We start from the raw sequence: 21,591 nt of genomic DNA on the forward strand, positions 1-21,591 counted from the left end.
AAACCCACAGGATGGTAGATCTCAAGGAAGAGGGTTGGGCAGCCCTGGTCTACAGTGTATCTAAGTTTGTTGTTCCCCACCTGCAGGCCAACCCTTTGTGAACCCTGACGGCAGTGCTGTGGTCTACAACCCCTCGATGACCTCACAGCAAGGTGGGAGGAGCCAGCAGCCCTTGGCCCCTCCCCTACCGCCCCCAGCCCCGCACCAGCCAGCCAACCACGTCCTCTCCCAGGTCAGTCAATGAGTCGACAGCTCATGTATCCCTTCTTTCTCCAGAAAGCCCATTCACTCCCTGCATGCAGTCATTTCTTTACTCTACCTGTTCTCAATTAATATAGTAGATTAGAATCCATCATTTTTAATTCATGCCTCCTAATTTCCCAGAGAACATTCATCATCTACGAGCTAGGGCTGAGTGAATTATCCAGATATCAATCAGGTTCAATTAATTGTGATATTAATCAGCCGGCTCTAGTTCCTCCTATTCAATCACCTCTGACTTCTTAACTTAATGGAGGTCTCTCTCCTCTCTTTCCCTCTGTTCTGTCCTTTTCTCCTCCTTCAGCCGGTTCGGCATCTCCAGCCCTCTGCTCCACAGCCGATCCAGTACTCAACCATCTCTTACCCTCCTCCTCAGTTCCTGCCACTCTCCTCTAACCAACAATACACTTTGGTACCTATCAATCCTCTCTATCTCCCGCCTGTCTGTTTCTGTCCAGTTCCCTCTTCAGCACCGTGTCACTGTAATTAGGTGATCTTTTATAAGACATGGTCGTGTGTTCATTCCAGACGTGTATATTTCTATACAGAGTCTTTGATGTAATGTATGATGGGAAGCCATCTTTATCTGGGAAGACTTTGTGACTGAAGAAGTGTTCAGCAGGGTCCTGGGTCATGTTCATTAGGCAGAAGACATTTGAAACCAGCAGTTTATCCAATGGGAACCCAGAACCTTTGTTTTCTGTTGCAAAATGTCTTGCAACTGAGTGCTTGTTGAACATGACCCTGTTTGCCCTGTGACCCTGTTAGGTGGAACAGGACCCTGTTTGCCCTGTGACCCGGTTAGGTGGAACATGACCCAGTTGGGTAGAACATGACCCTGTGACCCAGTTCGGTAGAACATGACCCTGTTAGCCCTGTGACCCGGTTAGGTTGAACATGACCCGGTTAGGTGGAACATGGCCCGGTTAGGTGGAACATGGCCCAGTTAGGTGGAACATGGCCCAGTTAGGTGGAACATGGCCCAGTTAGGTGGAGCATGGCCCAGTTAGGTGGAACATGGCCCAGTTAGGTGGAACATGGCCCAGTTAGGTTGAACATGGCCCAGTTAGGTTGAACATGGCCCAGTTAGGTGGAACATGGCCCAGTTGGGTAGAACATGACCCTGTGACCCAGTTCGGTAGAACATGACCCTGTTAGCCCTGTGACCCTGTTAGGTTGAACATGACCCGGTTAGGTGGTACATGGCCCAGTTATGTGGAACATGGCCCAGTTAGGTGGAACATGGCCCAGTTAGGTGGAACATGGCCCAGTTAGGTGGAACATGGCCAGGTTAGGTGGAACATGGCCCAGTTAGGTTGAACATGGCCCAGTTAGGTTGAACATGGCCCAGTTAGGTTGAACATGGCCCAGTTAGGTTGAACATGGCCCAGTTGCCCAGTTAGGTTGAACATGGCCCAGTTACCCAGTTAGGTTGAACATGGCCCCGTTACCCAGTTAGGTTGAACATGGCCCCGTTACCCAGTTAGGTTGAACATGGCCCCGTTAGGTTGAACATGGCCCCGTTACCCAGTTAGGTTGAACATGGCCCAGTTACCCAGTGAAGAATTTGTTCTTAACTGACTTGCTTAGTAAAATAAAGGTTAGATAAAACAGCCCTATTACCCTGTTAGGTAGACTAGATCGGGCCGCGTTCTGTTAGGTAGACTAGATCGGGCCGCGTTCTGTTAGGGAGACTAGATCGGGCCGCGTTCTGTTAGGGAGACTAGATCGGGCCGCGTTCTGTTAGGGAGACTAGATCGGGCAGCGTTCTGTTAGGGAGACTAGATCGGGCCGCGTTCTGTTAGGGAGACTAGATCGGGCCGCGTTCTGTTAGGGAGACTAGATCGGGCCGCGTTCTGTTAGGGAGACTAGATCGGGCCGCGTTCTGTTAGGGAGACTAGATCGGGCCGCGTTCTGCTAGGGAGACTAGATCGGGCCGCGTTCTGCTAGGGAGACTAGATCGGGCCGCGTTCTGCTAGGGAGACTAGATCGGGCCGCGTTTTGCTAGGGAGACTAGATCGGGCCGCGTTCTGCTAGGGAGACTAGATCGGGCCGCGTTCTGCTAGGGAGACTAGATCGGGCCGCGTTCTGCTAGGGAGACTAGATCGGGCCGCGTTCTGCTAGGGAGACTAGATCGGGCCGCGTTCTGCTAGGGAGACTAGATCGGGCCGCGTTCTGCTAGGGAGACTAGATCGGGCCGCGTTCTGCTAGGGAGACTAGATCGGGCCGCGTTCTGCTAGGGGGACTAGATCGGGCCGCGTTCTGCTAGGGGGACTAGATCGGGCCGCGTTCTGCTAGGTGGACTAGATCGGGCCGCGTTCTGCTAGGTGGACTAGATCGGGCCGCGTTCTGCTAGGTGGACTAGATCGGGCCGCGTTCTGCTAGGTGGACTAGATCGGGCCGCGTTCTGCTAGGTGGACTAGATCGGGCCGCGTTCTGCTAGGTGGACTAGATCGGGCCGCGTTCTGCTAGGTGGACTAGATCGGGCCGCGTTCTGCTAGGTGGACTAGATCGGGCCGCGTTCTGCTAGGTGGACTAGATCGGGCCTCGTTCTGCTAGGTGGACTAGATCGGGCCGCGTTCTGCTAGGTGGACTAGATCGGGCCGCGTTCTGCTAGGTGGACTAGATCGGGCCGCGTTCTGCTAGGTGGACTAGATCGGGACGCGTTCTGCTAGGTGGACTAGATCGGGACGCGTTCTGCTAGGTGGACTAGATCGGGACGCGTTCTGCTAGGTGGACTAGATCGGGACGCGTTCTGCTAGGTGGACTAGATCGGGACGCGTTCTGCTAGGTGGACTAGATCGGGACGCGTTCTGCTAGGTGGACTAGATCGGGACGCGTTCTGCTAGGTGGACTAGATCGGGACGCGTTCTGCTAGGTGGACTAGATCGGGACGCGTTCTGCTAGGTGGACTAGATCGGGACGCGTTCTGCTAGGTGGACTAGATCGGGACGCGTTCTGCTAGGTGGACTAGATCGGGACGCGTTCTGCTAGGTGGACTAGATCGGGACGCGTTCTGCTAGGTGGACTAGATCGGGACGCGTTCTGCTAGGTGGACTAGATCGGGCCGCGTTCTGCTAGGTGGACTAGATCGGGACGCGTTCTGCTAGGTGGACTAGATCGGGACGCGTTCTGCTAGGTAGACTAGATCGGGACGCGTTCTGTTAGGTAGACTAGATCGGGACGCGTTCTGCTAGGTAGACTAGATCGGGATGCGTTCTGTTGTCCTCCTTTCCTGACCTGCTTTCACATCCTTCTATGGCTGATTTACTGACAGTTTGTAATCATTAATTCAATACCAGATGTTGAATAATCCATGAGTAGATGCGCTAAACTTCCAATTTCCTGCCACTGAACAGCTTGTCATAGATGGCCTAGACTGAGGTAGCCTACTCTGGTGCTATAAATACCCCGTTTGGGTTCCCTGGGTGGTGTTCAGCATCAAACGGTAGAAAACTGACTGAAACGGAGAGAGACGACTAGAACTTGGCTCCAATAAGACACGTTCATTTTCTGTTTCAAAATGTTTTGCTACGGTGTGCCCTAATAAATATGACCCTAATGATTTGGTCCCTGGTCTTGATGCACGTTGCCTCTGGCCCTGTCTGTTGATTTGATTGGATTGGACCATTATAAAGGACTTGTCCAGACAGTACACATGTTGTTTTCAGCATTGTTCTCTCCCCACAGCAAGAAGGGCTGGCTGCCCAGTTCAGCCAGATGAGTGTGGTGCGCCAGGCGTCCAGCGACGTCACTAACGGCGGCCCCCACCCTGCCATGTACCCCTCGGGCCCTGTGGTGCTCCAGGCCCCCCTGCAGCACCAGCAGACTGGCTACATGGTGGCCCCTCCAGGGCCCCCTGTGGTGGGGCAAACCCAGGCCTACCCTGGCCCTGCACACCCTATGAGCCAGCCGGTCATGCAGCAGCAGCAGGGCTACATGCCACAGCAGGTACAACAGTTAGTCACTCACATGGTCAGTCAACACACCATCTCATGGCATCGTCTACTTCCTACCTACTTGTTGGTCTCAGTCTCCTTCAGTAATATCAGTGATCTTATCCAGAGATGATCACAATCTAGATTGACCTCAGATCCTCTCTGAGAAAAGTGTTCAGAATCCAAGGTGACCAGAGAAACTCTTGTCTGCTCGTTGTCCTTCCTCTCCTGTAGATGCACACATGTTACTGTGCTCCAGCCCAGGACCCCCACTCCCACTGCAACCAGCACTATCGCCCTGTCAGCCCCGTGCACTACACCAGCCCCCAGACCCAGCCTCTTCCCCAGCAGCCAGGTAAACACACACACTGCTCTCTCTCTGTGTTTGTCTTGATTAACTGAGCTGTCTCCCAGTGAGCTGCAGTCTGCTTGCGGAGTGTGTGTTCTGTTTCTCTGCACCCTGGGGGGGACACAATTATTAGCTACAGCCTCCTGCCTCAACACAGCTCTGTTTTACTGGTTGTTAGCTACAGCCTCCTGCCTCAACACAGCTCTGTTTTACTGGTTGTTAGCTACAGCCTCCTGCCTCAACACAGCTCTGTTTTACTGGTTGTTAGCTACAGCCTCCTGCCTCAACACAGCTCTGTTTTACTGGTTGTTAGCTACAGCCTCCTGCCTCAACACAGCTCTGTTTTACTGGTTGTTAGCTACAGCCTCCTGCCTCAACACAGCTCTGTTTTACTGGTTGTTAGCTACAGCCTCCTGCCTCAACACAGCTCTGTTTTACTGGTTGTTAGCTACAGCCTCCTGCCTCAACACAGCTCCGTTTTACTGGTTGCCTCCTGCTGAACGCAGCACTGTGGCCATTTACTGGCTTTAATGTGGAGGAATGCTACTCTATCGTCTGTCAGGGGAATTAGGAGGCATCTCTTGGGGCTGAGCAGAGGGACAAATTAGGCTATATACTGTCTACTAGTGCATAAACAGTGGAATATCCAGACACAGTGAAAATAATGATTGTTTACAAACCACTTGCATAAGGAAGTTGCTTCTGCAATTAAACAGTTTTGCTGAAGGCTTCAGTATAAATGATGCTTGTGGGAATTGAACCTACAACCTCACCACACTCTTAACTCAGCCACACTGGACCACAGAGGTGTTGGTGATGGGAAAATCTGGACTAGAACACAGAGGTGTTGGTGATGAAGACCTGGAGTCTGGACTGGAACACAGAGGTGTTGGTGATGAAGACCAGGAGTCTGGACTGGAACACAGAGGTGTTGGTGATGAAGACCAGGAGTCTGGACTGGAACACAGAGGTGTTGGTGATGAAGACCAGGAGTCTGGACTGGAACACAGAGGTGTTGGTGATGAAGACCAGGAGTCTGGACTGGAACACAGAGGTGTTGGTGATGAAGACCTGGAAATCGGAGTGGCAGAATGCGGGGCCGGGATGCTGTCTGAGAGTTCTATGATTCTCACAGTGAACCGGTCTCTTTTTCAGCCCCTCACTTCTCTTCAGTCTCTCTCTCCTCTCCTCCAGCGGTCTCTATTCAGCCCCTCAACTCTTCTTCTCCAGCGGCCATAATGATGATGACTTCCTGTTCCTTCAGGGTCGTCATCTGTGTTTTTACAATGTGTCTTTTGGGAACCGTTCAGTCCTGCAGATTACAACATAAAGGCACACTGACAATAGGCATAAAGCACCTGTTAGCAACTTCCTATTTCACCTGCTGTCCCAAGGCAATCCAATCTGTTCTGTGTGTGCTCAGGTGGAATGGTGTGTGGGGGATATAATGGGAGAGTCATTTCATGCTTGGTTTGTGAGCAGAGGTCTGGAGAGAGACTGGAGGGCGGTCAAAATAGTGTCCCGCTCCTTCACATATGAAACCATTCATTGTCTATTGGTCTCATCTTGTTCCACTTTTCCTCATTGGGGCTAAAGAATGTTCCGGTCACCTTTTTTTACAAAAGGACAACGACGACTAATGCGGTCCCTGGATTTCTCTGTGAGAAGCAGCAGGCTGTAACCTTGACATTCAGCTGTCCACTATGGAACAAGCACTACTATTTCCAGCACCGTTTTGACTTTGCTAGAGAGACCACCCTTTTGGCGTTGCTAGAGAGACCACCCTTTTGGCGTTGCTAGAGGGACCCCCCTTTTGGCGTTGCTAGAGGGACCCCCCTTTTGGCGTTGCTAGAGGGACCCCCCTTTTGGCGTTGCTAGAGGGACCCCCCTTTTGGCGTTGCTAGAGGGACCCCCCCTTTTGGCGTTGCTAGAGGGACCCCCCCTTTTGGCGTTGCTAGAGGGACCCCCCCTTTTGGCGTTGCTAGAGGGACAAGTAAAGAGATCATCTCCCAAGACAACGGAGGCATATTAAATATGTTTCTCATTTCACTTGGGCTCATTCATTCATAGTCGTTGTGAATAGAATTAATGTCACCATTTTGTTTAAAAACAATGAATTGAAATGTTCTACATCTCACTAGATTATTTCAATAGAAGTGAATTGTAACGTCCTAATGTTACTGAAGGTTACCACGCTGTGATGCCAAATCCGCCCCAAGGCCCTCAGCATCAGAACCTGGTGAACAACCAGCAGCACAGCAATATGGGAAATCACATGACAGCCTTCATGGTCCAGTACCCTTCAATGCCGTCTTATCAGGTACGTTCTTATTGGCTTATCATTATTAAACTGTTGGGTTTTAAATAAAGAAAAAAAATTGATTTGTCCTGTTCTTTTGCTTTGACATGGTTTGATCTTGCTATTGTGAACATCTTGCTCTTGTGAACATCTTATACTTAGATCAACCGAACTCTGAAATGTTAAATAGTTTGAGGATTGAATTGAAAAGAGATTTGAAAGGGATCCGACATCAGATGTCTGTATCAATTGTAAATGTAAAAAAATAAATATTCCTGCTGAATCCTGTTCTTCCATATGGTCTGTGTGCTTGGTGCAGGTATCAATGCCCCAGGGGTCTCAGAACATGCCTCCACATCAGCAGGCATGTCAACAGCCCATGATGATCCAGAGCCATCCAAGCCAAGCTCCCATGGCCATGTCAGGCATGCAGGTTTACTACAGTGTCATGCCCCCAAATCAACACAGCACCATGAGGTAGGAACTGAGCTGTTCTGTTGTTGACAGTAGGAAGATGGACTGTGTATTAAATAGTGTTAGTAATAGTGTAAGTGTTAGGTCTGTAATGTGGTACTGTTTCATATTCCTAAGTAGTTCAATGTTGATGAAAGTGGCACAGATACCGATGTACCAACCAAACTGCCAACACCATTTACAACAGTCCATTATAGTAGCTAGACTCTATAGAGGCCCCCCAGGGCCATAGTTCTCCTATAGTGTGGTTGATGAAGGGAGTTATTGCCGGTGTAGAAACCGGTCCTCATGGGAGCTGAGGTGTACTATTAAGACTGGGCTGCACTGCACCTGTTCATCAGCCTTATAAATCATCCTCCAGACTGCCCTACTAACAAACACTGCTGAGCTGAAAGTGACCTCCAGACTGCCCTACTAACAGACTCCACTGAGCTGAAAGTGACCTCCAGACTGCCCTACTAACAGACTCCACTGAGCTGAAAGTGACCTCCAGACTGCCCTACTAACAGACTCCACTGAGCTGAAAGTGACCTCCAGACTGCCCTACTAACAGACTCCACTGAGCTGAAAGTGACCTCCAGACTGCCCTACTAACAGACTCCACTGAGCTGAAAGTGACCTCCAGACTGCCCTACTAACAGACTCCACTGAGCTGAAAGTGACCTCCAGACTGCCCTACTAACAGACTCCTCTGAGCTGAAAGTTACTTCCCTCCCTGTTGTACTGGTTCCTCTATTCTGCCCCACAGCATCAGTACTGTCAGTGTTAATATTAAGTGTCCCAAATAAAACCCTATTCCCTATATAGTGCACTACTTTTAACCAGAGCCCTATGGGTACAGTACCAGGCAGCTGTAATGTCATCCTTCAGTCTGATGACAGAGTGATTCAGGTCATAAAGAGGAAATTAATGACATGTTTGTTTTTCTCATGGACTGTCACCGTTAATCAGAGATCATTAACCTACCTTTAATACAAGACTATTTCTGAAACATTGTGTTGGGGCTCTTTAAGGGAGACTGAGAGCAAATATAAAGTGGCTGGCTGCTGGTGCTATCAATGTCTTTTAATTGGCTGCTGGTGCTATCAATGTCTTTTAATTGGCTGCTGGTGCTATCAATGTCTTTTAATTGGCTGCTGGTGCTATCAATGTCTTTTAATTGGCTGCTGGTGCTATCAATGTCTTTTAATTGGCTGCTGGTGCTATCAATGTCTTTTAATTGGCTGCTGGTGCTATCAATGTCTTTTAATTGGCTGCTGGTGCTATCAATGTCTTTTAATTGGCTGCTGGTGCTATCAATGTATTTTAATTGGCTGCTGGTGCTATCAATGTCTTTTAATTGATGCCTCATAGAGCTCCATAAATATATTGACTAAGCAAGTGTCTCCACAGTCCATCGATGGGTTTCTTACCTCCTGCTGGGGCAGAGCAGATGCAGTTTCCCCGGGCTTCGTCTCCGTGTGGAACCCAGCAGCTACCAGGACAGCAGTGCTCAGGTAACATTACCTCTCAGCAACACCAAGGTCGTGGGTTCAATTCCCCCCAGGATCACACACATACTAAAATAGATACCGTTCGTTTTGAAAGACCCTTAAGTATGAGATTTAGAACCATTGAAATGGTTTTCCTGCCTTGTGTCCATCCGAGGATGGAAACGTTCCTTTGACAATGAAACTGTGATTTTGACGTTGTTGTTGTTGTAACTGTGTGTAGGTGTGCTCCCCGGTCCTCACAGTGGTGGGATGGTGATGATGCAGCTGACCCTGCCCCCTAACCACCAGCCCAGAGCCCACTCCCCTCCACAGTGGAAACACAACAGATACTACAGTCTGGATCACACACGCAGCCAGAGGTCCTCAGAACAACTAAACAACTCACAGGTAACTACTCAGAACAACTAACAGGTAACTACTCAGAACAACTAACAGGTAACTAACTACTCAGAACAACTAACAGGTAACTAACTACTCAGAACAACTAGACAACTAACAGGTAACTACTTAGAACAACTAGACAACTAAAAGGTAACTAACTACTCAGAACAACTAGACAACTAACAGGTAACTACTCAGAACAACTAGACAACTAACAGGTAACTACTCAGAACAACTAACAGGTAACTAACTACTCAGAACAACTAACAGGTAACTAACTACTCAGAACAACTAGACAACTAACAGGTAACTAACTACTCAGAACAACTAACAGGTAACTAACTACTCAGAACAACTAGACAACTAACAGGTAACTACTCAGAACAACTAACAGGTAACTAACTACTCAGAACAACTAGACAACTAACAGGTAACTACTCAGAACAACTAACAGGTAACTAACTACTCAGAACAACTAGACAACTAACAGGTAACTACTCAGAACAACTAACAGGTAACTAACTACTCAGAACAACTAAACAACTCACAGGTAACTACTCAGAACAACTAGACAACTAACAGGTAACTACTCAGAACAACTAGACAACTAACAGGTAACTACTCAGAACAACTAGACAACTAACAGGTAACTACTCAGAACAACTAGACCACTCGCAGGTTACCCATAACTCAGAACAACTAGACAACTAACAGGTAACTACTGAGCTGCTGATAATTAGACATAACCAGTCAGGAGTCTTTGTAATATTCTGCATGTTGGAGAGAGGGCAGGATCAGCCTGGGGGAGAGGGGGCAGGATCAGCCTGAGGGAGAGGGGGCAGGATCAGCCTGAGGGAGAGGGGGCAGGATCAGCCTGAGGGAGAGGGGGCAGGATCAGCCTGAGGGAGAGGGGGCAGGATCAGCCTGAGGGAGAGGGGGCAGGATCAGCCTGAGGGAGAGGGGGCAGGATCAGCCTGAGGGAGAGGGGGCAGGATCAGCCTGAGGGAGAGGGGGCAGGATCAGCCTGAGGGAGAGGGGGCAGGATCAGCCTGAGGGAGAGGGGGCAGGATCAGCCTGAGGGAGAGGGGGCAGGATCAGCCTGGGGGAGAGGGGGCAGGATCAGCCTGGGGGAGAGGGGGCAGGATCAGCCTGGGGGAGAGGGGGCAGGATCAGCCTGGGGGAGAGGGGGCAGGATCAGCCTGGGGGAGAGGGGGCAGGATCAGCCTGGGGGAGAGGGGGCAGGATCAGCCTGGGGGAGAGGGGGCAGGATCAGCCTGAGGGAGAGGGGGCAGGATCAGCCTGAGGGAGAGGGGGCAGGATCAGCCTGAGGGAGAGGGGGCAGGATCAGCCTGAGGGAGAGGGGGCAGGATCAGCCTGAGGGAGAGGGGGCAGGATCAGCCTGGGGGAGAGGGGGCAGGATCAGCCTGGGGGAGAGGGGGCAGGATCAGCCTGGGGGAGAGGGGGCAGGATCAGCCTGGGGGAGAGGGGGCAGGATCAGCCTGAGGGAGAGGGGGCAGGATGACTGATCTACACCTCTTGCATCCCCAAAAACTGCTCATTGTGTTATCAAGATAAGCGACTCCGAGCATCTTGCTCAGGCCCGTCTCTTCGAACTAGGGATACACTTTCCCTCCGATGGACTATATATATATATATATATATATATATATATATATAAGGGTTTCTATGTCCCCTCTGACCCCCACCTCCCTGTCCCTCCTTTTTTGCCTCTGTCCTATAGAACAGTCCCCAGCTGGGTGGCCCCAGCACGCCTCCAGCCCAGCCCCAAGCCCCAACCCACCAACTCACCTCCATAAAGAACCTCCGCTCGGCCGGCCTCACCCCCATCCCCATAATGACCCAGTTCCCCAGACCCTTCGGCCCAGGGCAGGCAGTGGACGGCAGATACCCATTGCTGGGTCAACCCCTCCAGTACAACCCTGCCATCAGGCCTCCGCTGATCCATGGCACACACCACATGATCCCCAACCACCACCACGTGAGTCCTCAGAACACACACACACACACACCACATGATCCCCGACCACCACCACGTGAGTCCTCAGAACACACACACACACCACATGATCCCCAACCACCACCACGTGAGTCCTCAGAACACACACACACACCACATGATCCCCAACCACCACCATGTGAGTCCTCAGAACACACACACACACCACATGATCCCCAACCACCACCACGTGAGTCCTCAGAACACACACACACACCACATGATCCCCAACCACCACCATGTGAGTCCTCAGAACACACACACACACCACATGATCCCCAACCACCACCACGTGAGTCCTCAGAACACACACACACACCACATGATCCCCAACCACCACCATGTGAGTCCTCAGAACACACACACACACCACATGATCCCCAACCACCACCACGTGAGTCCTCAGAACACACACACACACACCACATGATCCCCAACCACCAAGTGAGTCCTCAGAACACACACACACACACACACACACTTAACAAGGGAGCTTGTTTCATACGACAAAATTTACCAAATCTGTGACATGAAAATGTAAGATTAAAATATGAAAAAAGTAGCCAAAATCTCAGTCCAGTCAACATGTCTGCCTCCTTTTCCCTCAGGGCCCAATGGGAATCCGGCATCATGGGGGGCGAGGGAGGAGACCACCACCTAGGAAGTCCTTATCATCAGATCTTAGTGTAGGTGACCCAGGTAATAGAGAGGAGAGACCATGACCCAGGGACGGGCGAGGAGAGACCTTAGTTGTTGATCTTAAGGAGGGAGAGAGCCTACCTGTTCATGGTTGTTTGATCAATAGGACCGTGATGTTCCCGATTGGTAAGAGGACTGTGAGTCTGGTTCTGGACAAGACATACATGTTCTTATTGGGGTTTATTTGCTGCAGTGTCTATTAATTGTCCAAACGCACGGCCACTTTCCCACTATATATTGTTCTAGAATTTTAACAAGTGCCTAACTCAATGTCAGTTCCCAAACATTCTATGAAAGTATGAAAATGACCATATCTAAGTGCTCAAACATATAATGGACCTATATATTTTTAAATAATATCGTCTTTGAGAACTAATAATAACCTAATTAAAAGCTAGACGAGGATCATTTTTTTAAATGATGCATTCAGGAGTTTTGTCATGGCTTGAGGCCCCCATGTTTTTCCATTTTGTTTGTCATTCAGATAGCAGAAGCCTTGGCAAAATGTGTTGAATTGCAGGAAATTAGCTTTTAAACAACATTTTGTCCCTCAGGCCAATAGGACAGCCTCAAATGTAAGTTGGTGACCGCACCGTTGGCCAAGCCCATAGCCACACCCCCCACCTAAGCCCCGTTTTGATCCAGAAAAACCCTGAATGTGCGATTAGATTATGTAACCATGTTTAGTCCCGTTTGTTTATTTTGGAGTATAAATTATAATGGTCTGTGAATGGATTCCTGTTGATCATCACACTTGAGTCTTAGAACAAGATTTTTATAATAAAATATTTATAAACAACCTAGTTTTTTTTTTAAATACAAAAAATACAGTACCTGTCAAAAGTGTTGGACACACCTACTCATTCAAGGGTTTTTCTTTATTTTTACTATTTTCTATATTGTAGAATAATAAAGACATCAACTGAAATAACACATGGAATCATGTTGTAACCAAAAAAAGTGTTTAAACAAATCAATATATATTTTAGATTCTTCTAAGTAGCCACCCTTTGCCTTGATGACCGCTTTGCAGACTCTTGGCATTCTCTCAACCAGCTACATGAGGAAAGCTTTTCCAACAGTCTAGAAGGAGTTCCCACATATGCTGAGCACTTGTTGGCTGCTTTTCCTTCACTCTGCGGTCCGACTCATCCCACACCATCTCAATTGGGTTGAGGTTGGGTGATTGTGGAGGCCTCATCACTCTCCTTCTTGGTCAAATAGCCCTTTACACAGCCTGGAGGTGTGTTGGATCATTGTCCTGTAGAAAAAACAAATTGTAGTCCCACTAAGCACAAACCCAGATGGGATGGCGTATCGCTGCAGAATGCTGTCGTAGCCATAATGGTTAAGTGTACATTGAATTCTAAATCAATCACAGACAGTGTCACTAGCAAAGCACCATCACACTACCTTCTTCATGGTGGCAACCACACATGTGGAGATCATCCGTTCACCTACTCTACGTCTCAAAAAACAATAATCTCCAGTTTGGATAATGTTCATAGCTCATGTTTCTTGGACCAAGCAAGTATGTTCTTTATTGGCTGACCTTCATGTCTTAAAGTAATGATGGACTGTTGTTGCTCTTTGCTTATTTGAGCTGTTCTTGCCATAACATGAACTTTGGTATTTTACCAAATAGGGCTATCTTCTGTATACCACCCCTACCATGTCACAACGAAACTGATTGGCTCTAACGCATTAAGAAGGAAAGAAATTCCACAAATTAACTTTCAACAAGGCATATCTGTTAATTGAAATGCATTCCAGGTGTCGACCTCATGTAGCTGGTTGAGAGAATGCCAAGAGTGTGTAAAGCTGTCATCAAGGCAAAGGGTGGCTATTTGAAGTATCTCAAATATAACATGTATTTAGATTTGTTTAACACTTTCTTTGGTAACTACAAGATTCCATATGTGTTATTTCATAGTGTTGATGTCTTCACTATTATTCTACAATGTAGAAAATAAAGAAAAACCCTTGAATGAGTAGGTGTGTTAAACTTTTGACTGGTACTGAATGTGTATTCTCATTATAAACCACTTGCTGTGCACTGAAGGACCATACAGGAGTGTATTTGTTCATGTAAGAAGAAGAATTTATAGACTAGGCAGAATTCACACCTGGCTAAATAAATGAACTGGTGTATCTAGGTGTTGGGAATATAATTATTCTGTCACATACTGGATTGGATTCCACACAGCAAGATTTTATTTTAGGAGGAAAAATGATCCGTATTGAAATCACTCTAGTAGTGTTTATTGGTCCACAATTACTCCCCAAAAACAGCTAAACTAACTGTCATCCCTGTTGCCACTAGAGATGAACAGCTTCCGTTGGTCTCCATGCAGGAAGTGGTAAAAGATCATGTTGTCAATAACTGACCTGCTGAATCAATCAATTATCTCTCTGTGCAGTGAACGGTGGAGTCCTGGAGGTGCTGGAGCTACCAGAGGGCATCAGTCGTACGGAGGCAGACGCTCTCCTGGGGGAACTGTACAGAGGAGGGGCCATGATCAAGTGGTTGTCTGAGACCCAACAGCACCAACACCAGTCTGGTGAAACCCTGCTGAAGCACTGTGGGGCTGGGGGGGACGGTAACAACGGTGACACAAACACTGACACTACTTCCTGTTCCAAACCCCCCAGTAGTAACCATAACGACCTGGCGTCCACCTACACCATCCTGGCTGTGTTTCCCTCCAGGTACGCAGCTCAGAACGCCTTGCTCAGACACAGTGGCCCTGCCGGCCCTGGGCCCCTTCTTACCACCACGTTCAAACTCAGAACTAGCAAGAGACACTCTGATGAGTTTCACAACCAGGAGAGGACCACCTCTCAATAGCAGGGTGGGGTGCTGTGGCCAGCCAACCAGGAGAGGACCTCCTCTCAATAGCAGGGTGGGGTGCTGTAGCCAGCCAACCAGGAGAGGACTTGCTCTCAAAAGCAGGGTGGGGTGCTGTAGCCAGCCAACCAGGAGAGGACCACCTCTCAAAAGCAGGGTGGGGTGCTGTGGCCAGCCAACCAGGAGAGGACCTCCTCTCAATAGCAGGGTGGGGTGCTGTAGCCAGCCAACCAGGAGAGGACTTGCTCTCAAAAGCAGGGTGGGGTGCTGTAGCCAGCCAACCAGGAGAGGACCACCTCTCAAAAGCAGGGTGGGGTGCTGTGGCCAGCCAACCAGGAGAGGACCACCTCTCAAAAGCAGGGTGGGGTGCTGTAGCCAGCCAACCTGGAGAGGACTTGCTCTCAATAGCAGGGTGGGGTGCTGTAGCCAGCCAACCAGGAGAGGACTTGCTCTCAATAGCAGGGTGGGGTGCTGTAGCCAGCCAACCTGGAGAGGACTTGCTCTCAATAGCAGGGTGGGGTGCTGTAGCCAGCCAACCAGGAGAGGACCACCTCTCAATAGCAGGGTGGGGTGATATGTTACTAGGGCCCCTGAGAGGTTGTTCTAGGGGCTCCCACGGGCTGCTATGAGGGGCTGCCGGTCACGGGCCTTCGCCATGGCCCCTCCACCCCACCACCACCTCCACTGCTGCCATCGGCCAACCAATCAGACACCCCTCTTCTGCAAGCATCACTCACTAGTCTCCACTCCCCACCGGACTGACTGACAGGCAGACTGATGGAGTATCACTCGGTTGGCATTATCTAACAGCTTCTTCACTTGAGTTGTAGAGGCTTTCTGGGAATGTGTTAATGCCTTTGGGAACGTTCTCTACTTTTTGAGATGAAAATGTGTAAAAAAGGATCGGACAACACACCAATGTTGAAACACAAAGACACAGACAGAAAAACAGGAAGTTCCAAAAGTGTCATTTTATTTGCAGACAGAACGTGGTAAAGGAAGCAGCATGTTTTATTTAGTTTAGTTTTATGTTTGTTAAAAGCTGCAGTCAGAACACCCAAAGCAGGGAGGTACTCATTCATTACAAGATAATATACCAAGTGTCTCTCATTGGACAAGAGTGTTTCTCTTTGGGCCGGATTCTGATTTTGAGATCTGCAACGGATAACTCCAGATTTCAGTTTAAAATGTCCCGTTGATTTACACGAAAGCCTGAGTTGTGCCGGCGTATAATATCAAGTTAGGATTCGGCCCGTAGAGTCAGTCTCCCGTTAGCCAGTTGGTGTGCTGCTACAACAGAAGATTAGTCTTCTAGAACAAGGGTGTGTCCCAAATGGGACCCTATTTCCCTATATAGTGCACTACTTATGGCTGTGGTCTTATGAGCCCTATGGGACCTGGTCTAAAGTAGTGCACTATCTAGCGAATAGGGTTCCATTTGGAACATAGCCCAACAGAATGGTGCCTTCTAACTGGGCTCGGGTGCCACTATCCATCCCTCTCCCCAACACCCCTAAAGACAAGACACCCCATCCAATTCCATTTGTATAAACTGACCCACCAATTTCTTTCACAATGAATCATCACTGATATGGTAGCTAAATTATTCTCACTTTTCTACACAGTAAATGGTATCTTTGCACTGGCACAAGGGAGAAATGTTTGTTTTGATAGTGGTTTATCGTTTTTAAGGAAAAGAGGAGAAGAACCTTGGTGCATCTCATTGATGGTTTATTCTATTTGAGCTATTCTAAAATGAATGTCCTTCTCACCAACCTCCTCCAACCCTCTCTGTTCAGTCCACCCATTCCCTGCTTATGTGTCAAATGGCATTCCCTATGGGCCCTGGTCAAAAGTAGTGCACTATATAGGGTGGCCAGGCCAAATTCCTTTCATGTTTAGTTCGTTTTACCGTTCGTATCCTATCAGAAGGGTCACTGGAAAAGTGTGCATTATTCACAACACAACCCCCATCACACCCAAACAAATGTCTATTTAAGATGGTTGTTGGTGGTGGATTCAGGAGAGATGTCCAGTCTGCTGGTGCAAGATGTTTTTATTTCTGTTTGAAACCAATAAATGTTTACACCAAAACCATGTGCTTTGTCATTCTAACAACACTCCTGCCGTTTGACAAAATATGAGATTCTTTCTGCTTGCTTCATTACCACCATACAAGACATAGTGTCTTCATGGGGTGTTGGGCCACCATGAGCCAGAACTGTTTCAATGCACCTCGGCATAGATTATACAAGTGTCGAACTCTGTCAGAGGGATGCAACACCATTATTCCAACATTTGGTGTTTTGTTGATGGTTGAAAATGCTGTTTCATTCACTTCTCCAGAATCTCCCATAAGTGTTCAATTTGGTCGCTATCTGTTGACAGACTGCCATGGCATATGGTTTAGATCGTTTTTCATGCTCATCAAACCATTCCGTGACCACTTGTGCATGGGGACATTGTCATCCTAAGGAGGCATAGCCATGGTTACCAAAATAATTTGTTTATTTTTTTTATTTTACCTTTATTTAACCAGGTAGGCAAGTTGAGAACAAGTTCTCATTTACAATTGCGACCTGGCCAAGATAAAGCAAAGCAGTTCGACAGATACAACAACACAGAGTTACACATGGAGTAAAACAAACATACAGCCAATAATACAGTAGAAAGATAAGTCTATATACGATGTGAGCAAATGAGGTGAGATAAGGGAGGTAAAGGCAAAAAAAGGCCTTGGTGGCAAGGTAAATACAATATAGCAAGTAAAACACTGGAATGGTAGTTTTGCAATGGAAGAATGTGCAAAGTAGAAATAAAAATAATGGGGTGCAAAGGAGCAAAATAAATAAATAAATTAAATACAGTTGGGAAAGAGGTAGTTGATAGGGCTAAATTATAGGTGGGCTATGTACAGGTGCAGTAATCTGTGAGCTGCTCTGACAGTTGGTGCTTAAAGCTAGTGAGGGAGATAAGAGTTTCCAGTTTCAGAGATTTTTGTAGTTCGTTCCAGTCATTGGCAGCAGAGAACTGGAAAGAGAGGCGGCCAAAGAAAGAATTGGTTTTGGGGGTGACTAGAGAGATATACCTGCTGGAGCGTGTGCTACAGGTGGGAGATGCTATGGTGACCAGCGAGCTGAGATAAGGGGGGACTTTACCTAGCAGGGTCTTGTAGATGACATGGAGCCAGTGGGTTTGGCGACGAGTATGAAGCGAGGGCCAGCCAACGAGAGCGTACAGGTCGCAATGGTGGGTAGTGTATGGGGCTTTGGTGACAAAACGGATTGCACTGTGATAGACTGCATCCAGTTTGTTGAGTAGGGTATTGGAGGCTATTTTGTAAATTACATCGCCAAAGTCGAGGATTGGTAGGATGGTCAGTTTTACAAGGGTATGTTTGGCAGCATGAGTGAAGGATGCTTTGTTGCGAAATAGGAAGCCAATTCTAGATTTAACTTTGGATTGGAGATGTTTGATATGGGTCTGGAAGGAGAGTTTACAGTCTAACCAGACACCTAAGTATTTGTAGTTGTCCACGTATTCTAAGTCAGAGCCGTCCAGAGTAGTGATGTTGGACAGGCGGGTAGGTGCAGGTAGTGATCGGTTGAAGAGCATGCATTTAGTTTTACTTGTATTTAAGAGCAGTTGGAGGCCACGGAAGGAGAGTTGTATGGCATTGAAGCTTGCCTGGAGGGTTGTTAACACAGTGTCCAAAGAAGGGCCGGAAGTATACAGAATGGTGTCGTCTGCGTAGAGGTGGATCAGAGACTCACCAGCAGCAAGAGCGACCTCATTGATGTATACAGAGAAGAGAGTCGGTCCAAGAATTGAACCCTGTGGCACCCCCATAGAGACTGCCAGAGGTCCGGACAACAGACCCTCAGATTTGACACACTGAACTCTATCAGAGAAGTAGTTGGTGAACCAGGCGAGGCAATCATTTGAGAAACCAAGGCTGTTGAGTCTGCCGATGAGGATGTGGTGATTGACAGAGTCGAAAGCCTTGGCCAGATCAATGAATACGGCTGCACAGTAATGTTTCTTATCGATGGCGGTTAAGATATCGTTTAGGACCTTGAGCGTGGCTGAGGTGCACCCATGACCAGCTCTGAAACCAGATTGCATAGCAGAGAAGGTATGGTGAGATTCAAAATGGTCGGTAATCTGTTTGTTGACTTGGCTTTCGAAGACCTTAGAAAGGCATGGTAGGATAGATATAGGTCTGTAGCAGTTTGGGTCAAGAGTGTCCCCCCCTTTGAAGAGGGGGATGACCGCAGCTGCTTTCCAATCTTTGGGAATCTCAGACGACACGAAAGAGAGGTTGAACAGGCTAGTAATAGGGGTGGCAACAATTTCGGCAGATAATTTTAGAAAGAAAGGGTCCAGATTGTCTAGCCCGGCTGATTTGTAGGGGTCCAGATTTTGCAGCTCTTTCAGAACATCAGCTGAATGGATTTGGGAGAAGGAGAAATGGGGAAGGCTTGGGCGAGTTGCTGTTGGGGGTGCAGTGCTGTTGACAGGGGTAGGAGTAGCCAGGTGGAAAGCATGGCCAGCAGTAGAAAAATGCTTATTGAAATTTTCAATTATGGTGGATTTATCAGTGGTGACAGTGTTTCCTATCTTCAGTGCAGTGGGCAGCTGGGAGGAGGTGTTCTTATTCTCCATGGACTTTACAGTGTCCCAGAACTTTTTTGAGTTAGTGTTGCAAGAAGCAAATTTCTGCTTGAAAAAGCTAGCCTTGGCTTTTCTAACTGCCTGTGTATAATGGTTTCTAGCTTCCCTGAACAGCTGCATATCACGGGGGCTGTTCGATGCTAATGCAGAACGCCATAGGACGTTTTTGTGTTGATTAAGGGCAGTCAGGTCTGGGGAGAACCAAGGGCTATATCTGTTCCTGGTTCTAAATTTCTTGAATGGGGCATGTTTATTTAAGATGGTTAGGAAGGCATTTTTAAAAAATATCCAGGCATCCTCTACTGACGGGATGAGGTCAATATCCTTCCAGGATACCCCGGCCAGGTCGATTAGAAAGGCCTGCTCGCTGAAGTGTTTCAGGGAGCGTTTTACAGTGATGAGAGGAGGTCGTTTGACCGCTGACCCATTACGGATGCAGGCAATGAGGCAGTGATCGCTGAGATCTTGGTTGAAGACAGCAGAGGTGTATTTAGAGGGGAAGTTGGTTAGGATGATATCTATGAGGGTGCCCGTGTTTAAGGCTTTGGGGAGGTACCTGGTAGGTTCATTGATAATTTGTGTGAGATTGAGGGCATCAAGTTTAGATTGTAGGATGGCTGGGGTGTTAAGCATGTTCCAGTTTAGGTCGCCTAGCAGCACGAGCTCTGAAGATAGATGGGGGGCAATCAGTTCACATATGGTGTCCAGAGCACAGCTGGGGGCAGAGGGTGGTCTATAGCAGGCGGCAACGGTGAGAGACTTGTTTTTAGAAAGGTGGATTTTTAAAAGTAGAAGTTCAAATTGTTTGGGTACAGACCTGGATAGTAGGACAGAACTCTGCAGGCTATCTTTGCAGTAAATTGCAACACCGCCCCCTTTGGCAGTTCTATCTTGTCTGAAAATGTTGTAGTTTGGAATTAAAATGTCTGAATTTTTGGTGGTCTTCCTAAGCCAGGATTCAGACACAGCTAGAACATCCGGGTTGGCAGAGTGTGCTAAAGCAGTGAATAGAACAAACTTAGGGAGGAGGCTTCTAATGTTAACATGCATGAAACCAAGGCTATTACGGTTACAGAAGTCGTCAAAAGAGAGCGCCTGGGGAATAGGAGTGGAGCTAGGCACTGCAGGGCCTGGATTCACCTCTACATCGCCAGAGGAACATAGGAGGAGTAGAATAAGGGTGCGACTAAAAGCAATAAGAATTGGTCGTCTAGAACGTCTGGAACAGAGAGTAAAAGGAGGTTTCTGGGGGCGATAAAATAGCATCAAGGTATAATGTACAGACAAAGGTAAGGTAGGATGTGAATACAGTGGAGGTAAACCTAGGTATTGAGTGATGAAGAGAGAGATATTGTCTCTAGAAACATCATTGAAACCAGGAGATGTCATTGCATGTGTGGGTGGTAGAACTAATAGGTTGGATAAGGTATAGTGAGCAGGACTAGAGGCTCTACAGTGAAATAAGCCAATAAACACTAACCAGAACAGCAATGGACAAGACATATTGACATTAAGGAGAGGCATGCTTAGTCGAGTGATCAAAAGGGTCCAGTGAGTGGAGAGGTTGGTTTAGGGTCACGGCGATTTAGACAGCTAGCCAAGCCAACCGGTAGCAAGCTAGCATAGGATGGAGTCTGTTGTTAGCCACCTCTTGCGTTCGGTCAGTAGATTAGTGGGGTTCCGTGTGGTAGAGGGGATTAATCAAAATCACACAACAACAAAAATAAGAACAATAGATATAGTTATAGAGGCCCGAGAAGAAAACATAATAATTCAAATAAATAAATTGTCCGATAATGACCTGCCCAGCATTTTTTATACACTTTAGCATGATGGGATGTTAATTAAACCACACCTGTGTGGAAGCACCAGCTTTCAATATACTTTGTATCCCTCATTTACTTAAGTGTTTTCATTATTTTGGCAGTTACCTGTATAATTTATCATATTAGCTACAGTAATCGTGTTCTTGTATAAACATTGAATTTAACATGGTTTGTTCTCCGTATGATATCATCATCCAACGTAACATATAAAAGCCCCAGAGAAACGCTACCTTCAAGATTGTGGTTGTCATCCTACAAGGAGAATCTGTGATATATTTTTGTTTCTTGTACCGATAGTATGAACCGAATTTCAAGATTGGAGCGACAGTGCC

At 47.8% G+C, this 21,591-nt stretch overlaps 1 protein-coding gene across 50 annotated transcripts in view; it reads left to right on the forward strand.

The window, feature by feature from the left end:
* The window catches only part of LOC110495394 (R3H domain-containing protein 1), a 50,966-nt gene extending 34,113 nt beyond the window's left edge, over positions 1 to 16,853 (forward strand). For 33 of the 50 annotated variants that reach the window (XM_090207349.1, XM_090207327.1, XM_090207359.1 and 30 more), the window contains 11 exons: positions 87 to 232; positions 566 to 673; positions 3,952 to 4,212; positions 4,434 to 4,554; positions 6,735 to 6,868; positions 7,167 to 7,324; positions 8,714 to 8,817; positions 9,035 to 9,201; positions 10,937 to 11,194; positions 11,821 to 11,911; positions 14,332 to 16,853. In XM_090207349.1, coding sequence (XP_090063475.1) covers positions 87 to 232; positions 566 to 673; positions 3,952 to 4,212; positions 4,434 to 4,554; positions 6,735 to 6,868; positions 7,167 to 7,324; positions 8,714 to 8,817; positions 9,035 to 9,201; positions 10,937 to 11,194; positions 11,821 to 11,911; positions 14,332 to 14,759 — 1,976 coding nt within the window. In that variant the 3' untranslated portion in view covers positions 14,760 to 16,853. The remainder of the gene's footprint in view (positions 1 to 86; positions 233 to 565; positions 674 to 3,951; positions 4,213 to 4,433; positions 4,555 to 6,734; positions 6,869 to 7,166; positions 7,325 to 8,713; positions 8,818 to 9,034; positions 9,202 to 10,936; positions 11,195 to 11,820; positions 11,912 to 14,331) is intronic. The other 17 variants (XM_090207352.1, XM_090207356.1, XM_090207377.1 and 14 more) reach the window with 3 other exon arrangements.
* Positions 16,854 to 21,591: the final 4,738 nt, after the last annotated feature.

The sequence above is a fragment of the Oncorhynchus mykiss genome, chromosome 18, assembly GCF_057628025.1.
Source record: "Oncorhynchus mykiss isolate SJ-2025 chromosome 18, ASM5762802v1, whole genome shotgun sequence".
NCBI lineage: Eukaryota > Metazoa > Chordata > Actinopteri > Salmoniformes > Salmonidae > Oncorhynchus > Oncorhynchus mykiss.